At 36.6% G+C, this 11,488-nt stretch overlaps 2 protein-coding genes across 2 annotated transcripts; both read right to left on the bottom strand.

The window, feature by feature from the left end:
- Positions 1-731: 731 nt before the first annotated feature.
- scdb (stearoyl-CoA desaturase b) lies at positions 732-8,288 on the bottom strand. Its single transcript, XM_083539767.1, has 6 exons — positions 8,213-8,288; positions 7,651-7,896; positions 6,818-6,948; positions 5,987-6,192; positions 3,129-3,361; positions 732-2,721 (listed from the first exon to the last, which is right to left on the bottom strand). The coding sequence occupies exons 2-6, from the start codon at positions 7,871-7,873 to the stop codon at positions 2,522-2,524; spliced, it is 993 nt and encodes a 330-aa protein (XP_083395893.1). The 5' UTR covers positions 7,874-7,896; positions 8,213-8,288; the 3' UTR covers positions 732-2,521.
- Positions 8,289-9,897: 1,609 nt separating this feature from the next.
- On the bottom strand, positions 9,898-11,487 carry trmt2b (tRNA methyltransferase 2 homolog B). Its single transcript, XM_083539765.1, has one exon. It carries the CDS (start codon positions 11,360-11,362, stop codon positions 9,935-9,937), a length of 1,428 nt encoding a protein of 475 aa, XP_083395891.1. The 5' UTR covers positions 11,363-11,487; the 3' UTR covers positions 9,898-9,934.
- Between the last annotated feature and the right edge of the window lies 1 nt (position 11,488).

The raw sequence follows: 11,488 nt of genomic DNA, 5'->3' as shown, positions 1-11,488 counted from the left end.
GCTGGTTAATAAAGACTGTAACTGCTATATTTTTAAGTTAACATCCATAAATAAAATCAACATGCAACTCATAAAATTCTTTTAGAAATGTTTATTTATTCAATTTTACAGAAAGGGACAACTTTTTTTGACCTTTGGAGGTAAAGAAGAAGAGCAGAAGAGTGAGGACTGAAAGGAGGAAACTGAAGGAGAAAGACTGTAGTGTGAGATTTAGAGAAGAGGTCAGACAGGGGCTCGGTGGTGGTGATTGGCAACTACTGCAGAAGTGATGAAGTTGGACACTAAGGAAGGGTGAAAGGATTTATATCGATTGGCCAGGCAGAGGGACCGAGCTGGGAAGGATGTGTTGCAAGTTAGAGCAATAAAGGATGGAGATGGAAATGTGTGACTAGTGAGGAGAGTGTGTTGAGAAGATAAAGGGAGTATTTTGAGCAGCTGATGAATGAGGAAAACGAGAGAAAGAGAAGGGTGGATGATGTGGAGATGGTGAAGCAGGAAAGGGAAAGGATTAGTAAGAAGGAAGTGAGAACAGCTATTAAGAGGATGAAGAGTGGAAAGTCGGTAGGACCAGATGACATACCGATAGACGCATGGAGATGTTTAGGAGAGATGGCAGTGGAGTTTTTAACAAGTTTGTTTACCCAAATTCTGGAAGGTGAGAGGATGCCTAAAGAATGGAGAAGGAGTGTGCTGGTACCAATTTTAAGAATAAGGAAGATGTACAGACCTGCAGTAACTACAGGGGAATAAAGTTGATCAGTACCACATATGCAATGTTGATGGAGGAGTATAGAGAAGGTCAGAAGGTCACAGTTGCATTGTGTTTGTGTATTTAGAGAAAATGTATGACAGGGTGCCAAAAGAGGTGTTGTGGTATTGTATAAGGAACTCAGGTGTGGCAAAAAAGTATGTGATGGTGGTGCAGGACATTGTGACAGCAGTGATGTGTGGAGTTGGAATGACAGACTGGTTTAAGGTAGAGGTTGGACCGCATCAAGGATCGGCTCTGAGTCCTTTCCTTTTTTCTTAGTGGTGATGGACAGGTTGACGGACGAGATATTGTGATTTGTGGTGAGAGTAGGGAGCAGGTTGAGAAGAGCCTGGAGAGGTGGAGGTACACACTGAAGAGAAGGGGAATGAAAATCAGTGGGAGTAAGACAGAGTACATGTGTGTGAATGAGAGGGAGGGCAGTGTAGTGGTGCGGTTGCAGGATGAAGAGGTGGTGAAAGTAGATGAGTTTATGTACCTGAATTTTATGAATTCAGAAATTGGTTAAAAACAGCTGTTACATTCTGAGAGGAAATGGCTTATATGCCAGAAAAAATTAGCTTTTATCAGATTAATGTACATGACATTTTTAGCATTAAAGAAGAATGTTTGGAGAAGAAACTAGATGATCATCTATTTGATAATCTTCAGATTAATCATCTGAATCATCAAATGTTTCTATTGTAGTAAAGGGAATCTGAACTCCATTTATTAGACTAGAGTTCAGTAAATGTTTGAAAAACATGGTGCTCTTACCTTAACTGCTTGTGCTCTAGTAGAAATAGTTTTAAGCTAATTGACAGCTCTGTCTATAAAAATGTTTAGTCTACCAAATGTGATCCTATTTAACTGGCTGTGTTTGTTTGCTCTGTCTTTGATAGAAATGAAGAGATAACCTTGTTTATATATTTTTACTTCCTGACCTGAATAAAATTTTTTTGGCAGAAATTCAGAGGTGTTCATGGTCATAAGCTTATAATAATAATTATCAAAAGAAATATTATCATCTTATCAAAAGGAATGTGAACTAAGTAGAGGGATGCCAATATCTATGCAATTTCATGTCACAGGAAGGTTTATTATAAACTGTATACATTTTTTTAAATAATATATCAAGATTTTTTTTACAATGTAACCTGAAATTTTTATATCATTTTTATTTACATAAATTGAAATCTGAAGATTTGTGAAGATTTCTTGAATTGACAGTAAGATGTCTCTGTGTGCAAATGAACAGTATCGGTTTGCAGCGAAACTGTTTAAAAATAGTAAAAAAAGAAATAGTTTCTTGTGTCTGTGAGCCTGGAATGTATATCAAAAGTGTCAAAGGAACGAATAGTAGTACATTGTTAAGGTTATATAAGCTGTAATTGTATAGCTTGCACAGTTTATCAATGTTTACAAGCTGTATAATGATTCCCTGGAACTGGAACAGTATTGCGTTAGCAGTGCATTCAGCTACTAGATTTAGCTGAATGCACTGCTGAAGCAATACTGTTCCAGTACCTGTGATTTATAGCAAAATCATGTTCCAAATTAATCTTTACAGCACTAAAGTACACACAGATTCATATTAAAATGTCAAAATATGAAACAATAATCCTCAGTCTGTGTAATCAAGAATTGTTTTTATTTTAATTCACTTTTAGAAATATAATGAATACTAGCATTTTCACTGAACATTTCACTGCATATTTAGATTTTGGTTTAGCTCTACATGACACATTTGGCTTCTAAAATGTAAGAAATTACTTAGCCACTATTGTAACTGCCATCACCCGTGCGTTGAACCCGAGCCTTAATTGCTTCCTGAGATGTTCTCTTGCGGTCTTCGGCAAGGCCAATGAAGCACATAAAATCAATAAACACTGTGGTGAAGTTCAGCACACTGCCAAACTCACTGGTAGCATAGTCAGATGGAAACGTGTGATGGAAATTATGGAAGCCTTCCCCTGAAATGAAAAAACGAATATTAACCAACCACAATAACAAACTAATGAACTTCTACAGAAATAAAGCAAGTACAAAAGCCGTTATATATTAATAGTGCCTTTTCTTGTAAATTTATATCATTAATTACTATCATAACCACAGTATTTAGAGATTCAAAGTATAATGGAATATTTTATTATGTTTATTAAAATCTTACTGTATCCTCATAATGATATGCACATACTAATAATACATATTAAAGAAGGAATAATGTTCTACATTGCAAAATTCTCATATGATTAATGTAAAAATTGTTAAATTTTTACATACAATTGAAGAACTGTCATAATAATAAGCTCTATTTTTAAAACCTTGTAATCTTTAACCTATAAATATAAAAATAAGTGTGTATTTAAAATCGTCCTACCTACAGCACCGAAGGCAACAAATTTGTTCTCTCTGGGGTATATGTTGGCATCAAAGGGTCTCATACCCCACATGTGGGCAGCACTATTAACCAGCCAGGTAGCATTAAGGACCACAGCGTATCTTAACAGACCTGGGATTAAGTAAGACACCCACAGGCTTTCCCCCCAGAAGTACCAGGGTACCAGTGTGGGAAACACGAAGCAAATCAGCACCACAGATGCCTTATAGTACCTAAGCCAGTGAAACAAAGATAAATATTTAATCTCTCGTAAAACTATTTATATATATATATATATATATATATATATATATATATATATATATATATATATATATATATATATATATATATATACAGTGCCTTGCGAAAGTATTCGGCCCCCTTGAACCTTGTGACCTTTTGCCACATTTCAGGCTTCAAACATATAGATAATAAAACTGTAATTTTTGTTGTGAAGAATCAACAACAAGTGGGACACAATCATGAAGTGGAACGAAATTTATTGGATATTTTAACTTTTTTTTTAACTTTTTTAACAAATAAAAAAACTGAAAAATTGGGCGTGCAAAATTATTCAGCCCCCTTAAGTTAATACTTTGTAGCGCCACCTTTTGCTGCGATTACAGGTGTAAGTCACTTGGGGTATGTCTCTATCAGTTTTGCACATCGAGAGACTGAAATCTTTGCCCATTCCTCCTTGCAAAACAGCTCGAGCTTAGTGAGGTTGGATGGAGAGCATTTGTGAAAAGCAGTTTTCAGTTCTTTCCACAGATTCTCGATTGGATTCAGGTCTGGACTTTGACTTGGCCATTCTAACACCTGGATATGTTTATTTATGAACCATTCCATTGTAGATTTTGCTTTATGTTTTGGATCATTGTCTTGTTGGAAGACAAATCTCCATCCCAGTCTCAGGTCTTTTGCAGACTCCATGAGGTTTTCTTCCAGAATGGTCCTGTATTTGGCTCCATCCATCTTCCCACCAATTTTAACCATCTTCCCTGTCCCTGCTGAAGAAAAGCAGGCCCAAACCTTGATGCTGCCACCACCATGTTTGACAGTGGGGATGGTGTGTTCAGGGTGATGAGCTGTGTTGCTTTTACGCCAAAAATAACATTTTGCATTGTTGCTAAAAAGTTCGATTTTGGTTTCATCTGACCAGAGCACCTTCTTCCACATGTTTGGTGTGTCTCCCAGGTGGCTTGTGGCAAACTTTAAACGACACTTTTTATGGATATCTTTAAGAAATGACTTTCTTCTTGCCACTCTTCCATAAAGGCCAGATTTGTGCAGTATACGATCGATTGTTGTCCTATGGACAGAGTCTCCCACCTCAGCTGTAGATCTCTGCAGTTCATCCAGAGTGATCATGGGCCTCTTGGCTGCATCTCTGATCAGTCTTCTCCTTGTATGAGCTGAAAGTTTAGAGGGACGGCCAGGTCTTGGTAGATTTGCAGTGGTCTGATACTCCTTCCATTTCAATATTATCGCTTGCACATTGCTCCTTGGGATGTTTAAAGCTTGGGAAATCTTTTTGTATCCAAATCCGGCTTTAAACTTCTCCACAAAAGTATCTCGGACGTGCCTGGTGTGTTCCTTGTTCTTCATGATGCTCTCTGCGCTTTAAACGGACCTCTGAGACTGTCACAGTGCAGGTGCATTTATACGGAGACTTGATTACACACAGGTGGATTCTATTTATCATCATTAGTCATTTAGGTCAACATTGGATCATTCAGAGATCCTCACTGAACTTCTGGAGAGAGTTTGCTGCACTGAAAGTAAAGCGGCTGAATAATTTTGCACGCCCAATTTTTCAGTTTTTTATTTGTTAAAAAAGTTTGAAATATCCAATAAATTTCGTTCCACTTCATGATAGTGTCCCACTTGTTGTTGATTCTTCACAAAAAATTACAGTTTTATATCTTTATGTTTGAAGCCTGAAATGTGGCAAAAGGTCGCAAAGTTCAAGGGGGCCGAATACTTTCGCAAGGCACTGTGTGTATATATTTATATATATATATATATATATATATATATATATATATATATATATATATGCGTGTGTGTGTGTGTGTGTGTGTGTGTGTGTGTGTGTTGTGCTTTGATGTAAAAGCTGGCTTTTTTGTTTAATTTCAATTTATTTCTAAAATATATAAAAGCAAGTTATTGTTCTACTAACTGAGTGTATATGTGCTGATCCCTTCACAATGACATTCCCGGATGACTCTACCACTGCATGCACACAAACAGGATGGTTTCTGTCCCCAACTCATTCACTGTAAGATGACGTGTTTTTTGGCAGAGGTGGGATGCTTTTATCAACATGCCACGCCACACATTGTGAGTAATACTTTGACTCAAAAGGGGCCGGGTGAGTGAAAAAACCCTGCTTGCATCTATTTGTAGAGTGTATTCATACTTGCATCCATGATAGGTTCAATTTCATAGTGCATGAAAATCATTATTGGTTGGATATGGTCAAATAACTATGAATTATTGTTGGCCTGGAAATATTTAATATCTGAGAACTTCAACAGAACATCAGTTCTATCAATAAATCAATATTAATTATACAATAAGTAAATATTAATTACAGAATTTTTCTTGGATTAAACTTATAAAATGCAAGTGATCAATCACTTTGTATTGGTCTTTGAACCAATAAGTAACCAGTTAAACGCTCACTTGGTATTTGTTTAAATTGCATTGGTCTTAGGACAAACTTTGCATTCTAGATCCTCCTGCAGAGAACCCAGAGTTTGTCCAAACACTAATGCAATTTACTTTACACAATAAAGTGATTTCTGTATTCTAATCGTTAAATTTACAAGTTTTAAAATATATGTTTATACCTTCTCTGGAACATAACGATACTATCCGCCTTGAGGTCACTGAGGTCCAGCTTGCTTCCTTTTTCAATTACTTCTGGGTGCTTACGTACGAACAGCCAGCCAATATGGGAAAAGAAGAAGCCTCTACTGGCATTATGTGGATCTGCATTGGTCTCTGAATGCTTGTGGTGGACACGGTGGTCTCTGCTCCACTCATAGATATCATTCTGAATGGACAGAATTAACACAGATGGCAATTATCAGGTGCTACTTATGTAGTATAATTATATTCAGTGTTACATAATGACAAACCATAAGATGCAGAGGGGGATTTGTCACCTAACTATTAAAGTATTTCTATCTGGGACAAAAAAAATGCTAGATTACATTTAGTAGGACTAGACACAACTTGTGGAATTACAACTATCACTGCTCTCATGATTTATCAACAAACCCTGCACAGAGTCAGTATGATTACAGAGGTTATCAATCATGTTTATTTACTGGATAGTCATTCAACAGAACAGCAGCTCTGTCAATAAGTCAATATTGATTATACAATAAGTCACTATTAATTACTGACTTTTTTATTCAAGCTTGGATTGAACCTATGAAATCCAAGTGACTAATCAAACAACTATAAGTCCTTAAGAAAATGTTTTATAACTGTGACAATGGTAGTTTAGGCATAAAAATTAACACTGGTCCCTTGGCTATGCTTTACAGACACCTCTGGGACTCTACAGCTATTTAACATGCTAAACAAAAAAAAAAGGAAAAACATGATCCCTGTTTTATACCAATTAGATTTAAGTTGGGTCAAGGCTGAATCACTTAAGAAAATTCATTTACCTGAAAGGCCATAGAGTTTGCAAAGGCTAGGAAGATTCTTAATGGCAGTTTAGCTTTATAGGGTCTGTGGCTCCAGAGCCGATGTACACCAGCTGTTATTCCCATGGCACTAATCATAAAGCACACCCATGCTGTAAAATGACACATTTTTGAATGAATGTTCAGGTGTTCTTTTCTTCACCGAAGTGCTAATTCTATGGTATTTATGGATGAGAAACAATACTCTTAGGTTGCTTGGGGCCACCCAGGACCCGAACCATTTTAAAGTGCATGGTTTAAAAGCATAGTATGTAGTCTCTTAGGAACCCTAGAAAGTTCCCTGCCTGCTCAGAAACAGTAGTGCTGAGAGGAGTGACATTCCTGCACAGAGATGTTTTTGCATAGGTGGTGAATCTCTCACTGTGTTGTTTGTTTAGACACGCTCTGTTAGAGACAAATATTGACAAATAGCTTATTGACAAAGTGATTGTTTTATCGTTCAAAGCAACCTTGAATGCAACTTCGAATATGTTTTGTATTGCAAGATTTTCAGCAAAGTCTCCATCACTCCTGACTTCACCTAGGATTTTGTGAAAAGATCAGGCTGTTTAGCTTTTAAAAAACTAGAACCTACTTCTATAAAGAGGAAATGTCTACTCTATCTCTGAAGATCTTAACAAAATAATTTCAACGAGTATATGTTAAACTAGATAAGATAAATTTTTATCCCCATCCAGAATACATTAAACACCACCATGATAGAAAAAAAGCATTTGTATTTTAACAAATGCATAATGTCATGTATTAAATACGATGATATCAATGCATAGAATAATTCAGAAGAGATAACCCACCCCAGAACAGTGTTATTGGTTTAGCAGAAGGGATCAGGATCAATCCCCAAACAGCTCCAATGTGCAGCAAAGTCATCATCATAACATTTCTCCAAATTATCTTCATTGGTGGCAGAGAGCCCTCTTTCTCCTTGTAGGATTCATCAAAAATATCATCTGCTTCACTATTTTCTTCATGTGTTCGGTGAATGACTGGCTTATCCCTCTTTTCTGTCTGAGTCATATTGTCAGTTTGGTCTGTATCGCCTTGAAAGAGACAAAGCCTCATGAAAGCCTCATTCATTAAAAAAAGATTACAATAATAATAAAAAAAAGCACACAAAAAGAACTCTATTGTGTTAGTAGTTTAACATGCGTTGCTCTCAATTGGTAACTGTTAATACCTTGTTTTTGTCGACCTACCTTCAAAATGCTAGTTACAGCAAGTTATTTGGAGAGCTGCACTAGTGCTTTATTCCACTTACTTAACTAAGCCTCTCGTCGTTCCATTTATAAATGTTGCAGTTGGTTGGGAGGTGACCCTGCTTTGAAAGTCTCATTGGTTGTCAGCTGATGATTATGCTGGATTCTGCTGTCCAAACAATCACTTTTTTTTTTTTACTCTCTCTCTCTTTCTCTTTCTCTTTCTCTTTCTCTCTCTCTCTCTATTAATATACGTATGTGTGTATATATATATATATATATATATATATATATATATATATATATATATATATATATATATATATATATATATCAGTGATCTACAGTAACAAAGTCAATTTAATCAGTCGTTACTTTTTATTTATTTATTAAGAGGATAAAAGCTACACAGGCCAAACGCGCAGAAAGTCACCAATCAGGGTGCAGTGTGTTTTAAACTTGTTTTGACCGCCAGTTTTAAACTTGTTTTGAAATGCATTTAATGATATATTAAAAATTAACTGTATAGCACTGTGGTTATTCTGTGTTGTCTGCTATGCTCTTACACACAGCAACAATATTTATTTTAGCCTGCATAACATTATAATGTATAGTATGTAGTTTATCATAATTTGTGTAGCAACAAAACAATTACAGCCTATCTATTCTAGTTGGACTGTAGTTAACCTGGCAATTGTTGATTTAGTTACCTTTAATTGAGATGATGTCATGAAGGTTTTCTGTGATTGTACTGAAAAGGTCCCAAACTAAGTTCATCTTGAGTGCATCTTAAAGGCTCATTTAAAAGACATATAGATGTTGCATGTATCTTATGGCTACAATTACAATTGCAATCTTGATTAGAATAAAGTGGTAACCAGAGATAAATAAATTTTTTGATGATTTGTCAAACTTTAAATGGAAGATGGAGGTTCTAACTATAGGCTTGGTGAGTCTACAGTCATTTGTTAGTATTATTAGTACAGGTTTTTATACACGTAAATATTACGCATGTATAAATAATGCAAAAATAAATAACTACATTTTACTTATCTATTTTAAAAATAAATAAGCAAACCATTAAAATGTGCAGTGTCATATACTGTAATTTGTTTTTGTTTTTTAAGAACAATTTGTTACATCAATTCTCTAGCCTATTACTGATTTGTTGCAGTAGCTGATCGTTCTATCCATAACTTCAAAATAGTCTTTTTGGCAGCACTTCTTGCCTAATCCGCAACATACCGTTCCGAACTTTGTTTATCTCCTTCTTTGTAGATTAAATAACTGACGTATATGGCCAAAAGTTGTTTTGTGAAGGACGTCTAAGAAAAACTATTGCAATACTTAGAAAAAAAACATGGACAGTCGAAAGTCTTTATTTGACATAAATGTTCTGTTTGTATCAATAAAGTTTGCTAAATGTGGGGTGCTGTGCTGGTTCAAATCAAGTTCATTTGATAAGAACGATAAGAAAGTTTATAAAGCAAGTCAAACTTATGTGAGGAAAATTGGTTATACTCCTATTCATCTTTTAATTGTAAAACTAAAGAAATATACTTTTGTTTTTAGTTTGTTTGTATTGATTATATCTCAAACTGAATGAGCTGTTTGTATATTGTTACATGCAAATAAACTGGGGACAGGAGCTTTAACATAACATATTCAACATAACTAATAAAGAGTCCTCAATGTCATAACTAGTTGTGATTTGTTCTGATTTGCACTGGGTACTAAAGAGGCTGCATTTCCATCTTCTTTTGAGGATCATAATACCAGTAATATGTTATTAAAAATTGTTGTTTTTTTTTAAACTTCAGTCGACCACACCAGGAAAAAAAAGTGGTATAACAGCTATGGTAAGTTTATTAAACATTAATATTTATCGTTCTAATACAAGCACCAGCTCACAGTGAGGTGTGTGTGGAAACATGTCCACAGGAACAGCAAGTTTGGGTTTAAAGCACTCTCCAGTAAACCTTCTTTTTAAATCAGTCTTTCCACAGAGCTCCAGAAAATTCCGCATTGCTTCTCCTTCTGGCTTGCAGGATATATAGATAAGTCTTTGTAAGTCTGGATGATTGCGCAGGGCTCGGATCACTCTATAATGCAGACCTGCCCTGGATGGATTCACAACAGCTGTGAGTGTTCCCTCAAAGTGCATCGCATTTATCAGATTAGGAAGAACAACCTCTGCTTTCCCTGAGAAGAACTCGCAGTTCTCAACACCATTTAGTGCTGCGTTATATTTCGCATCCTCTACAGCTTGCTCAATCAGTTCAATGCCAATGACTTTTTTCAATCTGGGGGATAATGAAATGCCAATAGCTCCTGTACCACAGCACACATCCAACAGAGTTCCTTTTTCACTATCGTTGTTGAGCTCAGCTACTGTTGTGTACAGGGCCTCTGCTGCATCTCTGTTCACCTGAAAAAAGGAATCAGCAGAGATGCGAAACTTCAATCCAAGTATCTCCTCATAGATATGGGGTTCCCCATATAGCAACTGGTATGGGGAATCTTCATGACTGCATCGTGTCATGGTGCTTTCCTGGAAATAAAGAGAGTCCAACTGGCAAACGGACCCTGGTCCTTCGATAAAATATTCTACTAGAGATGCTTTATGGACATCAATCTCCTCAGGACTTAGATTTTGTGGATGGAAATATACTATGGCCATTGTGTTACCGTCAGAGTTTGTTCTCACTGTAATTTCTCTCCAGTGTCCTCCATCATGAAACAAAATGCACGGTTTCAGTGGTGAAGCACGTATAAACTCCTCATAGCACCGTCCCACAAGTTTGTGCTTTGCCGGCATGTTAAGAAGATGGTCACCGTGAACACAGACAATGTCTCTACCTTTTCCAGTGCCAATGTAGAATCCTACAGTTTTTGAATCTCCATCCACTCCTTTGTTGACTGAGAAAGTGGATTTATTGCGGTAGCCATCTCTGACTGGTGAAGGCACTATGGGCAGAACAGGAAATGGGAGTTCTCCCTTATTGGAAGAAAGAGAGGAGTCCTGTTCTAGGTGTTTGATCATCTGAAGTAAAATCTTGTCCTGTCGTTCCTGTTTCCACTGAAGCTGCTCCTCATAACTCAGTCGCCACAAAGGGGTCACTGTATCAGCAAGTCTTTCCTCCAGAGGCAGAGCTTCTCTATTTGAAAGCAAGGATTTCTTTTTGCGTCTCCTGTTTTCTGTACTACTGACACACATTAAACTGCGACTGAGTGTTCCATAGCGGTTGGAGACTTTTAGAAGATCCCCAGCACCTTTAAATACTGCTGGGAACATCTTATTCAGGCGCATTTCACTTATAAGTCTAATTTCAGATCCTACAGTCTGGGCGGATTGAAAGTCTTCCCATCACCGTCGCTCTCGGTCAGTTCGGGTAAGTGTTGCCGGTCCCACGCTGTGACGCATAACAGATGCGAC

Source organism: Silurus aristotelis (genome assembly GCF_946808225.1).
Source record: "Silurus aristotelis genome assembly, chromosome: 4".
NCBI lineage: Eukaryota > Metazoa > Chordata > Actinopteri > Siluriformes > Siluridae > Silurus > Silurus aristotelis.
Note: the sequence above shows the minus strand (reverse complement) of the source record. Positions and strands in the feature narration are given on the sequence as shown.